Source organism: Staurois parvus, unplaced genomic scaffold, assembly GCF_062004578.1.
Source record: "Staurois parvus isolate SC_StPar_1 unplaced genomic scaffold, SC_StPar_1.0 ptg000262l, whole genome shotgun sequence".
Taxonomy (NCBI): Eukaryota; Metazoa; Chordata; class Amphibia; order Anura; family Ranidae; genus Staurois; species Staurois parvus.
The window spans coordinates 8,737,877-8,756,326 of record NW_028318058.1 but is presented as its reverse complement, the minus strand read 5'-3'; the positions used below and the strand labels follow the sequence as shown (position 1 = coordinate 8,756,326).

At 42.4% G+C, this 18,450-nt stretch overlaps 1 protein-coding gene and 1 long non-coding RNA gene across 2 annotated transcripts in view; one reads left to right on the top strand and one right to left on the bottom strand.

The window, feature by feature from the left end:
* GCC2 (GRIP and coiled-coil domain containing 2) overlaps positions 1–18,450 on the bottom strand; it is a 120,410-nt gene that overhangs the window by 10,230 nt on the left and 91,730 nt on the right. Inside the window, exons 20-22 of the mRNA XM_089681284.1 lie at positions 13,038–13,229; positions 4,839–4,984; positions 60–261 (exon numbers count right to left, since the gene is read on the bottom strand). Coding sequence (XP_089537410.1) covers positions 60–261; positions 4,839–4,984; positions 13,038–13,229 — 540 coding nt within the window. The remainder of the gene's footprint in view (positions 1–59; positions 262–4,838; positions 4,985–13,037; positions 13,230–18,450) is intronic.
* LOC149459385 (uncharacterized) overlaps positions 1–18,450 on the top strand; it is a 199,138-nt gene that overhangs the window by 153,418 nt on the left and 27,270 nt on the right. The gene's annotated exons all lie outside the window — the stretch shown is intronic.

The window sequence follows — 18,450 nt, the reverse complement described above, 5'->3', positions numbered from 1 at the left end:
GCTCTACAAAAAAAAAAAAAGACAAAAGAAAGGCTTGTATTCAACCTTATCTATCCTACCTTGTGCTATGGCATACAACTTTCCTTTCTCATCTGGGCTAAGCTGTAGCATGGTGTCTATGACAGGAAGAAGACGTTGTCTTTCACTGCCTGCCTTGAGGAAAATGAATTGCAGCAAGACATTTTTCAGGTATTCTAAATTGGCCACCGATTTTTCTCTTTCCTGATTCCTTTCCAGGCGTCTAATTTCATTCTTGAGAAGCTATGATGGAAAAACATTTTAACGATTATGTTAACAGCGAATTAAAGTTTGAAATATGTTTTTCAGTACATTTTAGGATGCACTGCATTCTGCTAACCAATGTCATGCAAATAAAGACAGGGCCGTTGCTCAGATTTGAAAGGTCCCTAGTCATCGGTCACAAAATGGCTTGATAAAAGTTAAGAAAAATTTAATTTTTACTTATCTGTAAATTCCTTATGTTGGAATACAGTATAGGGACACAGGGCCTGTATTCATAGATAATGGGTTTTATGCTGCTAGCTTCACAAGATCAGGCACTAGCAAAAACTTTGCTAAGGCTGCCCATAGGGGTACACTCATATAACCCCACCCGCTCTGTGGGACTCCATTTTTTTTTGGTTTAGCCTGAAGTCAGCTCTGTGGAAAGCCCACAGAGACAGAGGGGAGGATCATCTGTTCTGTATTGTACTTCAAGATAAGGAAATTACAGGTAAGTTAATTACTTGCTGTCTGGGGCAATTTTAAAATTTTTCACATTCGTGTTAAAAACCAGCATTTTTTTTTTCTAGAAAGAAACTTAGAACCACCAAACATTATAAATCTCTGGTAAGCAGAGGCACTGGAGAATAAAACAGTCACGGTTACAATTTTTTGTTGCATGATATGTGCACAGCCATTTATCAAATGAAAATTTTCAGGAAAAAATACACTTAAATTAATTTTAGTGCAAACATACACAATCTAATACCTAACTTTTGATAAAATATAAATGACGATGTTGCATCGAGTAACTAGATACCAAACATGTCGAGATTTAAAACTCTGCATGCCCATGAAATGAGGAGATCACAGCTGTAAGGGGCCAGAGAGCAGGAGGTATTGTGAGGACCGGAGGTTTGGCTGGTTATTTGAGACAAGGTTAGTGATGTACATAGCTGGGGCAAAGCTGTGGATGGCTTTGTCAATTGTTGTTAGTATTTTGAATTTAATTCTTAGGGTGAGCGGAAGACAATGGAGGGATCAGTAGAGAGGAGTAGCAGACACTGAACGGTTTTGTAAGGTGGATGAGTCTGGCAGCAGCATTAATAATAAACTGAAGAAGGGAAAGCCTATTTAAAAGGTAAGCCAATGATGAGGGAATCGCAGTTGTCTAGGTTAGAGATAACCAAGGAGTGAATTAAAAACATTCTGGTGGGGTTGGTGTATTTTAGAGATGTTGCAGAGATTGAGGTGACGTGATTTGGACACAAATTGAATGTGGGGCCAAAAGGAGAGTTCTAAGTGCAGGGTTACCCCTAGCACCAGAGTATATGGGGATGGGCTGAAAGTTGTCCCATCAATCTTGACGGAGAAGTTAGGGGAAAGGGCAGGTGGTGGAGGACAGACACAGACAGACACACTTTTGTTCCTTAATTTTATCACCTCTTTTCTTAGTTGCATAAGACAGCTGGGGATGAAGACTGCAGGGGTGCGTGTCAGCAGAAGACAGAGAAATAGCATTACACTGATCTTCCGAGTGAAGAGATGTGCAGGGGGGGGTACCTGTCAGCACAAGTCTGACCACTGGAATACAGGCAGACTGTGCTCCCAAGTGGAATGCAAAGAAGATAAGTGACAACACTGGGATGGATGTGCTTCCATGCCTAACGAGATCAGTTTGAAATAGGAAAGCAGGGTGACTGGAAGGATCACCAGGTGTTCCACACAAAAGAAGCAATGCAAAGAGAACAGGATACTTTTTCATACAAGCACATGGTACAACAAAAACATATCAGGAATATGAAATGCTGGGGTAACAAACACTTTAACTCTAAAATGTAAATGTAACCTGTAAAAGTTTATCAAAGAGTCGCCAATTGATAATTTTGGGTACCAGTTTTTTATCACTTCTCAGGTGTGCACAATTTTAAAGACTTGACATATTTGGTATCGATTTAGTCAATGCAACCCCATCTTTTATATTGCAAAAAAATGGGCATTATATCGTGTTTTGACAAACAGTTGCGAAATATCATGCAATAAAAAAACTGCAAAATGTCACCATTTAATTCTACAAGTCCTCTAATTTCAGAAAATATACATTGTTTTGAGTAATTTTCTAGCAAAAAATGCAGATTTTAATGTGTGCGAAAAATGTAAAAACTGCAGAAGTAGTAAAGTGGTTAAAGACTGGGACCTCATTCACTGGGACCTTCAGGGTTTTATTCAAGCTGAAAGTGGCTGTGTTAGCAGCTGGACAACCCCATGTACCAGAACTGCTCCTCTATTAGTTACTAAGTGAAACTCTTCACTGGTGAGTACACCTTCTCTGGCTGAGCCCAGTTAGCATACATCACCTTTTGCAAATGGGGATTACACAGCAGAAGATTTGGGGTATTTTGGCAGACACCAGACCCCAAATCCAGTAACTTTTGTAGAAGAGGACACTGGAAGTGGCAACTTCAAATTAGTTTGCACCAGGATTGTGCAGACGTCCACTTTGGTTTTCTGCGTCCGAGACAACCCTGACCTTGAGACTGCTGCTGAAAGGACTCATCAGGTTTCTCCTTCTGCAAATTCTGAGGATGTTCTTCCGACATCCTATCTCCCCTGAAAAAGTGAGGAGGGAGAAGGAGAGCAGCCACACTTGTGAATCAAGCATTCAAACCAGTGAGGACCCCTGAGAGCTGGTCTTGCCCCAAAACAGTAAAAATAGCAGAAGGGGCAGGGATTCAGAACTAATATGACCCTTAGGGGAGCAATTACTAGGCAAAGTATGCAGGGGATGCTCCCTACCTGACAGAGGGATTTGAGAGCCCTCTTCATTGTTCTACTCCCAGACCTTTCTGCCATTGCTTGCCAATGGTCAAGAGAACTGGAACCCCAAAACAGGAGCAGCCCCCAGCTGAGAGGGGTGTCTGCCAATGGCGGACACCTAATTGGCAAGTCACTCCCTTTTTGTCCTAACACTTGCAGAGCACTGGCACTACTGCTTTATAGGTGTTCTGCGGCTGTGTTGCTTAATGCAGGAATTGTGCTAGACCTGTGTCAGTATTGTGCCTAGGAGCAGCCGACTGAACGTTTCCCTGTCCAGAGGAGCTGAAAACCTGTGCATGAGCAGCTGCGCCTAACGTAATTATTGCACACATGCAACAGATCAACTGCTTGTGAACACAGCTACAGTGGTGTATTGCTCAAATCCTTCACTGTAAGCAGTCTTTACTGTCCAAAAGCACCAGAGAACACTAGGGGGCTGTCACCCGTTTCACATACAGAGGCACTCACCAATTTTTGCTGAAGTGCCAAATGGTCCAATCTTCGTTGCTTATAGTGGACACACCCCATGGCCTTCAGGGACTCAACTCCCAGGAAGGTGAAAATTGCCATGGACTTGTACAGCACCATACTAGCAAGATCACCAGATTTGGCATACCCTGGAGATCACTGCCCACTAACCCGGTACCAAAAAGCAATAATAGGGGCCACTCCTACTGCTGCATGCAAGTTCTGAGTACAGTTCCTCTTGGCTTTAGGGCCCATAGGCAATCGATCCAGATGAAGCTTTTCCCTTCCCCAGCAGGTGTGTTCAGTTTAGGTCATGGAATGGGGGACAAGTGTCTACTAAAAGAAAGACATCGTAGGAACATTCATCACCCAAGAACACTAGCGAAGAACGGAGGCTTACCTGAGCTGGGATGTGTTATGCGAGTACATTAAATTCACCTGAAAGTGGCAGCATAATCCAAGTAGTTATGTATATCAAAGCAGTATTACGCCCAAAATAATAAATGTAATATATTGCAGCTTACCAATCATTAGATGTGGTAGCTGCATTTGTTTTTTATTTTAAGGCTTTTTTTTCCTGCTTTCACCTGGTGATCTGCCAGTAACACAGTTCCTGTATTAGAGGGCCTCCACTCTGGATGAATGAGCACAGGGGGCACATTTGGACAATTGCGTTGTCAGTCTGGGGGCAGGGGAGTATTAGTGTATCTAAATCTGCTAATACATCTAACAAATTGAAGCTGAATGGTTTGTCTTATCTGATACATTCTGATGTATTCTGCGTTTGAAAAATAACAGACTTACTGGCTGGATCACTAGAGAAAAATAGAAGAAAGAAAGCCTAAAAAGAAAATGAATGCAGTCATCACATCTAAGAAATTGTAAGCTGCCATATAATAAATTTGTGTTTTTGGGTTTAATACCCCTTTAAGTACCCTGTGTCCTAAGATGTACAAATATGAAATAATTTTACTGGTTGTCTTTTGATCTTTTGCTTGTAACGTGACATTTACACTAAAGGGCATATTTATAAATTAGTGAATATAAGTTTCACCAAGCATTCACTGGAGGTAAATCAATCATTGTCATTTAAAATCACATACACCATGAAGATTTACCAGCAGTGGTGTTTGGTGAATGTCAGATTAACTGCTTTATAAACACGCCCCTAAGTATAACTACAATACATGTGTAATATTTTTTTTTTCCCCAAACAGCATCATGCTTTTATGTTTTACACAACTTTGCAAACAATTCTATCCACTTCATATTGCACGCTATACTATGAACATAAACAATTAATTTTCCTGTCTTGGGAGCATATGACATACTGTTATTTGTTCCATAAGCATGGCATTTGTTGCCTCAGTTTCATGCAGCAAACCACTCAGATGATCCACACTCTTTGATGCTGTATTGAGCTTCTCAGTTAGTTCTTCCCTGGAAATTTCAGGCTGCCATTGGGGTGTCTCTACAGCTACAAAACAAAAAGTAGTAAACACATTATTTGCATTAGAACTGCATTAAATGAATTCTGAAAATGTAGAGATAATTCTTACTACACATATCAATTTAACAGCTTGTCTGAAAGATCTATGCGGTTTTATTTCTTTCAGATAACAGCACTTCCTTCAGTTATCAGACACACTAGGGAATTTTATGAAGCTCAGGAAAAAAAAAAGAGGGCAGATTTGCTGGGAGGGGTTGAGTCACCTGATGGTTTCCTTTATCCCACTCTGCTTATTGCTTTCTGAGTATAAAAACAGGATTGTTTTTGTTACTGTAGAATAACTTTCTCTGAGTTCATTGGCAGACACAGCTCTTCTTAATCTTGATCATAGGGCACATAGCGCCACCTACAGGAGTAGGACATTAGGCAGAAAAAGAACTCAGCACCGCCTATGGGTAGTCCAAGCTGATATAAACCCCTTCTCTGCTATAGGCAACACAGTCACAAAGCAGTACCAGGAAAAATTAACTACAAAATGGGTGGGTGAGGTGTCTGTCAATGAACTCAGAAAAAGGGATTTTACGGTGAGTAACAAAAAAATCCTGTTTTCTCTTGTGTTCAATGACGGGCACAGCTCTTTTTATTTATTTATACAATTAAAGTATCCAACAAAGCAATGCAGATTGAAACAATGGCAACATCTTACAAACAGTAGAGTACCCTAGGGTGAGAGGACGTAAAGAATATGCACACAAAGGCCAAAGTACAGAAGTACACAGTGAATGTCATATACAGGTGAAACTCAAAAAATTAGAATATCATGCAAAAGTTCATTTATTTCAGTAATGCAACTTAAAAGGTGAAACTAATATATGAGATAGACTCATTACATGCAAAGCAAGATAGTTCAAGCTGTGATTTGTCATAATTGTGATGATTATGGTTTACAGCTCATGAAAACCCCAAATCCACAATCTCAGAAAATTAGAATATTACATGCAATCATTAAAACAAGGATTGTACATAGAACAATATCGGACCTCTGAAAAGTATAAGCATGCATATGTACTCAGTACTTGGTTTGGGCCCCTTTTGCAGCAATTACTGCCTCAATGCGGAATGGCATGGAAGCTATCAGCCTGTGGCACTGCTGAGGTGTTATGGAAGACCAGGATGCTTCAATAGCGGCCTTCAGCTCTTCTGCATTGTTTAGTCTCATGTCTCTCATCTTTCTCTTAGCAATGCCCCATAGATTCTCTATGGGGTTCAGGTCAGGCGAGTTTGCTGGCCAATCAAGCACAGTAACCCCATGGACATTGAACCAGGTTTTGGTGCTTTTGGCAGTGTGGGCAGGTGCCAAGTCCTGCTGCAAAATGAAGTCAGCATCCCCATAAAGCTTGTCTGCGGAAGGAAGCATGAAGTGCTCCAACATCTCCTAGTAGACGGCTGTGTTGACCCTGGACTTAATGAAGCACAGTGGACCAACACCAGCAGATGACATGGCTCCCCAAATCAACACAGACTGTGGAAACGTCACACTGGACTTCAAGCATCTTGCAGTGGGTGCCTCTCCATTCTTCCTCCATACTCTGGGTCCTTGGTTTCCAAATAAGATGCAAAAGTTGCTCTTATCAGAAAAGAGGAGTTTGGACCACTGAGCAACAGACCAGGTCTGTACTTCTTTAGCCCAGGTAAGACGCTTCTGACGTTGTTTGTTGTTCAGGAGTGGCTTGACAAGAGGAATACGACGTTTGAAGCCCATGTCCAGGATCCGTCTGTGTGTGGTGGCTCTTGATGCACTGACTCCAGCCTCAGTCCACTCCTTGTGAAAGTCCCCAACACTTTTGAATGGCCTTTTCCTGACAATCCTCTCCAGGCTGCAGTCATCCCTGCTGCTTGTGCACCTTTATCTTCCACACTTTTCCCTTCCACATAACTTTCTATTAATGTGCTGTGATACAGCACTTTGGGAACATCCAACTTCTTTTGCAATTACCTTTTGAGGCTTTCCCTCCTTATGGAGGGTTTCAATGATAGTTTTCTGCACAACTGTCAGGTCAGCAGTCTTTCCCATGACTGTGATTCCTACTGAACCAGACTGAGAGACCATTTAAAGGCTCAGGAACCCTTTGCAGGTGTTATGGCTTAATTAGCTGATTAGAGTGGGACACTTTGAGCCTAGAATATTGCACCTTTTCACAATATTCTAATTTTCGGAGATTGTGGATTTTCATGAGGTGTAAGCCATAATCATCACAATTATGACAAATCACAGCTTGAACTATCTTGCTTTGCATGTAATAAGTCTATCTCATATATTAGTTTCACCTTTTAAGTTGCATTACTGAAATAAATGAACTTTTGCACGATATTCTAATTTTTTGAGTTTCACCTGTATATCAAGTGCTAATAAGTGCATTATCTGCGCATTTGGAGAGATCCGTCCGATGAAGTTAACAGACCTCAGGGCAGCAGGGGAATCCTGAATGGCGGCCTGGAGCAGTGTAAGTATATTGGAAAGAAAACATCGCTAGATACCAAGGTGGTAATGAGAGACATCCCCATACCACTGAACTGCTGGTCACCAGGCACCATATTATGCTCCATGAGACACCCAATTTTCAGGGAAGGAGAGGAGAAAAATCACAAGAGCATGGGGAGTACTGGGAAGGCATGGGAGCACGAGAGAAAAAAAAAAAAAAAAAAAGCAGGGGGATGCTCTGCTGGGGTGCGTGTGTCGGAAAGAATGACAGAAGGAAGTTAATCCTCAGCACAGGTTTCCAGTAGGGCCTTGCCCTCATCAGAATAAACTAACATGTTCCAGTAGAAACAGGTTTTGGTATATTACTCCTGCCTGTTCTGGGCAGAGAGGACCAAATCTTCGAACTGGATGTCGTCTGCCACCATGTTGAGCCACAATTAGATGGAAGGGTGGTTTTGGTTTTTCCACTGAAGAGCGATGCAGGCTTTGGTGGCATTAAGTTATGTAGAACCAAACTTCTTGTACGAATGTGAGAGCAATGGAGAAGGAAGAAGGCAGGATCGTCTGGGACCCGGAAGTCCATTAATTGTTGAATGATTCTTCGCATCTCTTTCCTGGACACAGCTCTTCTTAAATCTTGACCATAAGGACATCCCAAAACAGTGATCCAATGAGGGGTGGGCAAGCAGGAAAAAACAAAAGGAAAACAGGCAAATCATGCAACCACCCAAAAACACCCCCCAACAGCAGCCTGCAAAACCTTGCGGCCAATCAAAGCATCCAAGGATGCAAACACATTCTGTAAAAATTTGATAAAGGTGTGTCTCTGACCAGGTAGCTGTCTTGCAAACGTGAGACAGAGACCCCAGAGGTCGGAAAGCCAAAAAGCACTATGTGCCATGGCAGGAAGGAAGGAGCCCAACTCTTGCTGGCACAAGGCAAAATAGCAGTCTGCCATATCCGACAAGAAACGGCAGCAGAGGAGGCTGCCAGGCCATTAAGCAGGCCGTCTGCAAACACAAAACAGAGGATCCATCCTCCCAAAGGGATCTGTAGAGATGGGTACAACGAACCGCCCAGACCACATACAAAGAGTGCAGCGCAATCTCCTTAGGGGGCGAAGGGCGTGGACACAAGGAAGATAGGACAAAGTCCCCGTGTATGTGGGAAAAGGATACCACCTTTGGCAGGGAAGAGGGGGCTGACAGAGCACCACTGTACCTCCCATGCAGAACCGGGTTTGGGGGAGTTATAGGACAAGGCGGGTAGCTTGCTACTCAGCACGCCAAGGCGATAGTAACCAAGATGGGGACCTCTATGATTTAACGTAGACAAAAGAGAATCTCCAAGATACTCAAACAGAGGCATCTGAAGGACCGAAGAACCAAGTGCAAGTTCCAAGGCACCCTTGAAAAAAGGTACCAATTGTGATGACTTTTGGACAGTTTATTAAGGAAAATGATATTATCCCAAATTGGGAATCCTAGCTGACCGTCATGGGTTAACATCTTCAGTTAATTTCAAGTGACCTTCCAAAAAGTTACCACACACAATGAGTGGAAGAGACTTGTTTAAAAGACAATAGGATTAAAGACCACTATTTGAATTTCTGCAGGTGATCAAACACAGTACAAAAGTGACAATAGTGAGACTAAGATCTGATTGCCTGTATTTCTCCCAAACCCTTGGGAAGTGTGTGATTACTAAACAAGCACCATTGTCTATGGGAAGCCAGGAGATACTTAAGTTGCAAGAAACTCAATTATAGTGAGTAGAGCATCTCACTAAACTCCAACTGGATGTGTACTTTAATTCTCACACAATAGGGCAAGTAACTAGAGGTTCTCCATCACATCTCCTTGAACTGTATATGCAGTATAGGGTGAAATCTGGGTCATTTAAAATAAAGAGTTTGGGATACATGAACTGAAACATTATCAAAAAGCATATTACCAACACTTGTCCATCAAGGAAAAATCTATTTAACAAAGTTGGGTATTGCATACCACTCAACTGAAGTTTGAAGTGATTGAACAGAAGAAGGTTTGTGAATTGGGTAACTTTTATATTTGCAAAGAAAATCAACCATTCCAATACAGTTCATATATCAGAAAAATGAGAAACCAAATGTATTCACATCTTTCTATGGTTCTTATCCAAGAGTTAGTAGTGAAATCATCTATATTTGAATAGGACATATATTTGATCCATAAGGACATACTGTTGATATCAAAGAGTGAGTCATCATTAAGACCACCAATTCATTTGTAATACCTGACTGTCCCCAGTGGGCAGGTTAGGAACATCTCTAGGTACGCAAACTGTTCAACCGTCCAATCAACAAGTCTGTTGGGCGGTCCCTCGGAACAAAGAACTTGTTAAAAGGCCCGACACCTCAAAGTGAGAGAGAACTCCAGAATTCTTCTAGAATCTACAATCCATCATCTGCAATCTTCCAATCTTCTACAGTCTTCTGAAAACTCTAATCTTCTGGATCACTTCTGAACTACTCCTGAAACTACTTCTTTACTATTTTACTACCACTATATACTGCACTATATACTGCACTATACCTCACTTGCCACCTGCGGCCATTTTGCTGAGAACGTCCAGCTGCCATTTTGAAGGAAAAGATTTCCACCCGAGACGCTGATGCTCAGTTAAATTCTGGTGCATGACTGCCCAGAAATACTTCTTTTCACAACTGCGTCCCATTGGGGAGACCTCAAAATCAAGATTCTGGGAGTGGTGAGACTGTGCTAGAATATTGTAATTTTCTTTGACATTTCAGACTTTCTACGATTTATAACATTTTATTGTGTGGTTAGGCATGTATTATGGTCCTCTGAATTATTATTAACTATAACTGTCTGAATATTGGTATTGAGGTTATATACTGCATATTAACTAATTTGTAGTGTTGTGTGGTGCTAATTATGAGAGATATTTTCTTCTTTCCCTATGGCCAGGAGAAATGAGAAAGAATATCTGAAGCACTATGGGTTGCAACTAACCTCCCAAAATTTTGTTTTCCTTTATTTGAAAATCATATATTGTATGATCCCATATAGATAGTAACATATATATATATATATATCAATTTTGTACATAAATGTATTTATTTATCAAAAAGGCAAATTTTGTGTATATGGTACGAAATCATATTGGTGAAAAAACTCAAGGTATATTATTAAGTGGTGAACAAATTATTAAGGTTTCCAAATTATTGGTTTCTTAAATATTTGACGTATTTTAACGGCTGGAGGCACTGCAATATTTTGTTTAAAGGAGTGGACAACGCCCTAAGTATTTGGAATAAATTCTTACATAAACCACCACACAACCAAGGGGTGAGTAGCCAAGTGATGATGAGGAAAAGCCAATGGCTGCCACTGCTGCCTCAGCCAATTAGGAGTGACAATCCTCAGAGAACTGAGAACTCTCATGAACATCGCTGGATCGGGATAGGGCTCAGGCAAGTGTTAGGGGGGCTGGAGAGACTGCTACACACAGAAGGTTTTTTATCTTCGTGCATACAATGCATGAATGTAGAAAACCTTGAGCCTTTAGAACCACTTTAAGGCAAGTTGTTTGAGCAAATCCCTCTCCCAAGAAAAAACAAAGTCCAAGCCACTGAGAAGAATGCGGATGTAGCTCTGCACCAAGAAAAGTAAGCCATGCAATGCAATGGGAAACCTCCCAAAAAGGTAGATTTACGGGCCTACAGCATGGTAGGAAGCACTAAGCTTGACAACCTCTTGTCTCTCAGAACCTGGCTGTTGACTGACAAACTTCCAACCTCCTGGACTATCACTGGCTAGGACAGAGAGGTCTGAGGGACAAAAGAACTGCACACAGGGGCAGCCACACAGGCACGTCCTCAACCGGTTGCACCACACTAAAGTATTAAGGATAACGGGGCCAGTCCGGGGCAACCAAGATGACCAGAAACCCATCGGCCACAACCCTGGGCAGCAGACAGGGAGAAGCCTGAGAGGGAAGAAAAAAACAAGCATAAAACACGTTTCAACAGACCAGCGCAACAGAGGACACCATGAGATTCAGCACATGCGTGCAGGAGAACCCACCTGCTGGGCAGCCACAGTCAAATCACCACTGAAGCTTCCGGAGCTTGTCCAGTGGAAGGAATACTTTTGGTCTGTACTAAGTAGAGGAGAAAACCCCAAGACTCCAGCCTCCGGGCCAGGGCAGACTTCTTGAGATTCAGGACCCATCCAAAGTCCTGCAGAGCACATTGAGATCACCTTGTGGACCATCAGCACTGCAGGAGTTCCTGCTCGGAGGAGAAGATCATCTAGATAGCCAATCACGGCAATCCCCTTTTGTCTCAGCAATGCCAGGGCCAGCACTTTGGGGGAAAAAAAAAAAAAACAACAACAAAGGAGTGGAGGACAGGCCAAAGGGGAGCCCCACTGACAACCAAGCACTGCCCATTCGGAAATTCTTGCTTGCCATGCCAACTTTGCCTAAGGTTAAATGTTTCAAGATCCTTCTCTCGTTTTAGTCCTGATCAGAGCTCACCATGCTTATATCTACTGTGGGGACCAGGATGGAAATGCTGAATGGCAGCAGAGTTATCCTGCGACATGGATTTCTTCTCTTATCCATCTGACACTATTCTGGGCGCATGTCAGTGTTAGTGAAGCTATAGTTTTGCTGCTCCACACCCCCTGCAGTCTGCCATTACATTGTGGGACACCTTAAGGAACTAAGGTTCTTCCTGCTCTTAGGCTGCTATCGCACTTGCCGTGTCCAAGATCACAAGGCCCACACACCAACACGCTATAGGTGTGCAAATGGGAGACTCACCACCTCAGTTACCTGCTTCCACAGAGTCTCCTGCTGTTCACAGCCAAAATGGCCACCAGCTCCAATACCAAACATGAAGGGGGGGGGACTTCCACTTACCAGTCTACGAAGTTTTCAGGTAAGACAGATTCTCTTCACCAACGACATTTGGGGGAGGGGGGCTGTAGGCGCCCGGTCATGTGTACCCACGAGACGCTTAACTTGATGGGGCTTGTCGCAGCCGACCCAGCGCTTAGCTAAAGGTTTGTGTGTGCTCATTGGCCAGGCTGGGATGATCACTGGATCTAGATTAAAGGAAAGGAAAAAGAAATATGGAACCCACAGGTCCCAGCAGGAAACTAGGGCCTCACTCCAGAGACACTAGGCAGACATAACTGAGCTGCCTATAGCAGAGAAGGGGGGGGGGGGGTATACCAGCTAGGACTGCCCACAGATAGTGCTGAATAATTTTTCTGCCTGGTGTCCTAGTGGCACTATAAACCCAATAGTCAAGATTAAGAAAAGCTGTGTCCGTCAATGAACACAAGAGAAAAGGAGTTAGACTGGAGGTATGTAATGCATATGTGCATTAATACAAATTCTTAATATCTGGTACAATGCTTTGCATAAAGCAATGATCTACAATGAACATCAACAAAATAGCCAACTCAACATGTACTTTAGTATTTCTGAGTTAACCATGTTTTGCAAGCGTATAAAAAAAAAATACACCAATGTTAAATATGGATTTCTTTAGATTTGCTTATAAATAAAAACTAGAGTGTTTACCTGTTTTTAAATCAGGTGAACTAAGTAGCTGCTCTAGACTAGCTATATGAGTGTTGGCAGAGGACATGGAATCAGTGTCTGTGGTTTCCATTCCTTCACCCTCTTCTCTGGCAACAGAGTACAAATCCAACACTAGGTCAGTTGGTCTTCTTTCTCTTAAGCTTTTCATGGGCTGCTGTGAACCTGTAGGATCTGCAAATAAATAAAAGAGAGTGAGAGAAAGTAAGTGTGTGTGTGTGGTGAGAGAGAGACAGAAACAGTCAGACAATCTGTTTTCTACAACTGTTGTGTATCTCTATAGCCACATGGATATTTTCAAAGCCTGTCACGATCATTATTGAGGGCTTCCCCAGGCATGCACTAAATTGGGGAAATGTTTTTTTAAAATGATTTTTCAGCTGAAGTATTTTACAATGTTACAAGAAATAAATATGTAAGTGCCTTAGCGTTTTCTTCGTTTGCTGTCATACCAGGAAAAAAATAATGCACAGCCTTGAACATTCAAGTAGCAAACTAAGAAGAGACTCTGCAAACACATTTTTAGATGTCGTTAATCTTTGCATACACAAACAGATGTTGTTCTTATTTGTCTCCCACATAATGCACCAGCTGAGCACATACAGTGCTTTGCAAAAATATTTATTTCTACTCCCCTGGTGTTTTTCCTGGTTTTTTTTTTTTGCGTTAAAACATAAAAATAAAATTGATTTTTTTCTGGGGGGGGGGGGCTTTGTACCATGTGATTTACACAACACGACTATGACTTTGCCTGGGCAAAAAGTGTATTTTTGGTTTACCTGTAAAATCCTTTTCTTGGGGAACATCACAGGGCACAGAGCAGCTTCATATCAAGTACAACAGGGTTATGCTGCCATCTTACTCCAAGGCACAATCCCTCCCTGTAGGGCAAGGCTTCAGTTTTTGTAGCAAGCCATAAATCACAAGACAAAAAGGGCAGGATCTTTGTGTATCATGATGTTCTCCAAGAAAAGAAAAGAATTTTACAGGTAAAACAAAAACCTGATTTTCTTCCTTGTACATCACGGGACACATAGCATCTTCATATTCATTACAATAGGGATGTTTGAAAACACTGGAGTATGAGGGGAGGGCAACACAGCAAAAAGCCAGCTGGACCCACACAACTAAACCAAAAACAGGTTAGCACCTCATGCAGCCTGCAAAACATGCTGACAAAAGGTAGCATCCTCAGCGGTTCTAACATTCATATAGTAAAACTTCGTAAAATTATGAACTACAGACCTGGTAGCTGCTTTACAAACATGAGCTACTGAAGCCTGATGAGGAATAGTCCAGGAGGCACCAACACTCCTGGTAGAAGGAGTTATCAAAAATGTTGGAACTTTGCTCTTTAGACCATAAGCTTGAGAAATGGACAAATCCATTGAGAAATCATAGATCTTGAAGCTGTATGACCCTTCTCTGGGCTTTCAGGAAGCACAGAGAGGGAATAGCAACAGAGGGAATAGCAACAACTGATAGCCCGAACCACATCCACACTGAAGAGCCCTGTCCCCCGGGACATGAAGCTTAGGACAAAAAGCTGGCAACACAATGTCCTGCTTGAGATGGAATGAAGAAAAATGGTGACTTTTTTGTCCACCTTGTAATGGTGGAGAGAGAGGAATGGTTCCCTTACAGGAAAGGGCAGCCAATTCTGAAACTCTGAAAACCCAAAAACATAACTGAGTCAGAAGGACTAAAGGAATATCCTTCATGCGAGTCCTGATTGGTGGAATACATGTGACGCCTTGTACAAAAGACATGTACCAAGGAATATAAACCGATCAGTCTCCGAACAAGGACCAACAAGGCCGACATCTAACTCTTGCTAAATTGAAAACTGCAGAAAAGCTAGGATGTGACCCACGACCTATTGGGGAGGATCCAGGTTCCAGGTTCTGTGGTAAATCTTCCTGGAAGTCAACTTATGAGGCTTCAGAGGGGTAGGATTGACCAAATCAGAGACTCTCTTGTCTCTCAAGACCTTGGCTTCAACAGCCATGCTGGTAAAGTAAATAGGTAAAGTGCAGCGCTCAAAATTATATGAAATTTTACAAAATTCGATCTAAATAGTTCGATCAAAATTAAAAGTTCATAAAATCTTGCGAACGATTCATGAATATGGTGAGCACAGCTTATAACAAATCCGGATAATGGCAGAAATGCGCACTCACCGACCGCGCATAGGAAATGCGCATATATGTATCAAATCCCCCAGATGTCGTTATCCTCCGGGAAGAGGTGTCGTCAGTCAATCTGCTGGGCTAGCAGGGCCTCCTTAGATTTGGATCAGCCAGGATACACGTTCTTTCCAGGTACAGGGTTCCCTCCTCTGGACAGGATATGTAGCTGGGTTGTGCTTCACAATCACGAGTTAGAATAATACAAAGTGTCTTCCAGTGAAGCCTGGCTTAAGGAGACCGCCAGGCTTCACTGGAAGACACTTTGTATTATTCTAACTCGTGATTGTGAAGCGCAACCCAGCTACATATCCTGTCCAGAGGAGGGAACCCTGTACCTGGAAAGAACGTGTATCCTGGCTGATCCAAATCTAAGGAGGCCCTGCTAGCCCAGCAGATTGACTGACGACACCTCTTCCCGGAGGATAACGACATCTGGGGGATTTGATACATATATGCGCATTTCCTATGCGCGGTCGGTGAGTGCGCATTTCTGCCATTATCCGGATTTGTTATAAGCTGTGCTCACCATATTCATGAATCGTTCGCAAGATTTTATGAACTTTTAATTTTGATCGAACTATTTAGATCGAATTTTGTAAAATTTCATATCAGAATTTTGAGCGCTGCACTTTAGTTATTTATTTTTTCAGAAGTGGTTGTGATCATCTTCAGTGCATTTAGCTGCTTATTTGACCATTGATAACTTATTAGTAGCGCTCACTTTGTTTTATATTACCATGCTGGTAAAGCCACAACAAATGTCAAAGTACCATACTCCTGGGCCAGACCGGGGAAATCAGAATCACACAAATTCCTTCCAGTCAAATCCTGTTAAGCAGACAAAGTCGGAGCAGTTACACCGGGAAAGAATAAATTAGGGAGAACTGGTCCCACAGCGTCACCAGAGCATCCACGGCAAATGTTCGAGAATCCCTGGTCCTGAAGATGAACCAGTTCAGCTTCAAAAATAAACCTGGATGCCAGAAGATCCACATACAAGGGCTTCCCCACTATTGACAGAGTTCCTCAAAACACCCCTAAGAGAAGAACCCATTCCCCTGGAGAAAGTTGTTAACGGCTAAGGAAATACGCCTGTCCAAGCAGGGAATGTGGACAGCAGACAATACAGAAACATGGAGTGCTGCCCAAGGCAGCATAAGAAGCACTTCCTCCTGAGCAGCGTGACTTCTGGTGTCTCCTTGATGTTTTATGTATGCCACCACTGTGGATTTTTCCAACTGAACACTTACAAAAAAGCTCTTGAGCAGCACCGGGCAGTGTAGTAGGGCAAGATGAATTGCCCTCAATTCTAGTATGTTGATGGCCAACAACCTCTCCTACAGTGATCAAGATCCCTGGACAGAGATTGCCCAGAACTCTTTCCAGCCCATTGGGCTGGCATCCATCATCAGACCCTTTCAGGAGAGAGGAAGAAACAATTTTCCCATCTCTAGCAACCATGAGCAGATCTTTAAGTCCAGAAACAGTCTTGTGCAGGGGTGTAAAAACAATGGGGTGTCCCATTCTGCGATCTGCTGTAGAGGCCTGGAATTAAATTGATCGAAGGACACTGCCTCAACAGAGGCTGCCATCTTTCCTAGAACCCTCATACAAAGATGAATCAAGCAATTTCTCAACAACTCCATTTGAGTCCTCATAGTAAGACATTTGTCTGGAGGGAAGATCATTTTTACCAGGATGGTATTCAAGGTCAGGTCTGGAACTCATCAGTACCTCTGCAGTGTGTGCACTGTGAAAGACACATTAGCTTCCAACAGTGAAGTGGATTGCTCCCTCAAAAGGTAAAAATTGTCCAGGACCCCTAGGACAGGGTATGTGTAGGAAAATAGATCCAGAAAATAGATTGAGGTATTCTTACAGCCACTGGGATTTAAAGAATATGCAAATCCAACATTTCATGTTCCTGGTATGTGCCTGCTGTGCCATGTATCTGAATGGAAAAAATATCCTCTTTGTATTGCTTCCTTTCTGTGACAGTCATGGCCAAAAATATTAGCACCCCTGCATTTCTGTCAGATAATGCACCACTTTGCCCTGAAATATGAAGCAATTACAAATATTTAGGCATTCTCATGTTTATTTCTTTTGTTTGTACTGGTATGCCACAAAAAAGTGGAGAAACAAAAAGCCAAATCTGACACATTCCACAGAAAACTCCAAAAATGGAGTGGTCAAAATTATTGGAACCTTCTCAAAATTGTAAGAAATAATTGCATTCCATGTTTGTGATGCTCCTGTAATTTGTAATTAAACTCACCTGTATCAATTAACAGGTGCTGACAATATAGAAATCACACCAGCACCCAGTTAAGATGGCGAAAAATTGACTCAACCTTTCTCACACGTGTCTCTGTGTGGCACAGGGAGCATGGAGAAGAGAAAAAACAGCTAAAAATTGTCTGAGGATTTGAGAACAAAAATTGTGGAAAAGCATGGACAATCTCAAGGTTACAAGTCCATCTCCAGAGATCTTAAGAGATCTGTGTCCACTGTGTGCAACATTGTCAAGAAATTCAAATGCACTGCAGCTAATCTCCCTGGACGTGGACGAAAGAAAAAAATTGATCAAAGATTGCAACAAATAATTATTCGAATGGTGGTTAAAGAACCTTGATCAACTTCCAGGCAAATTCAAGCTGACCTTTAGGCACAGGGTACAAACGGTGTAAGCTCGCACTATAAGTCGCCATTTGAATGAAAAGAGGCGCTATGGTAGAAGACCCAGGAGGACCCCACTGCTGACACAGAAACATAAAAAAAGGCAGATTGGAGTTTGCCAAAACCTACCTTAGGAAGCCAAAATCTTTTTTGGGAGAATTTGCTGTGGACAGACTAAAAAAAATTACAGCTTTTTGGGAAGGCCCATCATTCTACTATTTTCAGAAAAAGCAATGAGGCCTTTAATCGCTTCCTGTCCGCCCTATAGCAGATATACTGCTACAGGGCGGAATGGATGCGCAAAATCATATATAGATATGTGATATTGCATTTCCGGGAAGGGGACGCAGCTGCGGCTGTCAATCACCGGGTCCCGGATGGTGATTACTCGCCGGCGCCCGGTGATTGCCGAGCATCTCCGACAGGGGGGAGAACCGTTAGTAAATAAAACTGTTCTCCTCCCTGTCAGCTTGTGCACGCTGCTTTGCATGGCTGTGCACCGCACAGCCATGCAAAGCAGTGTGTTT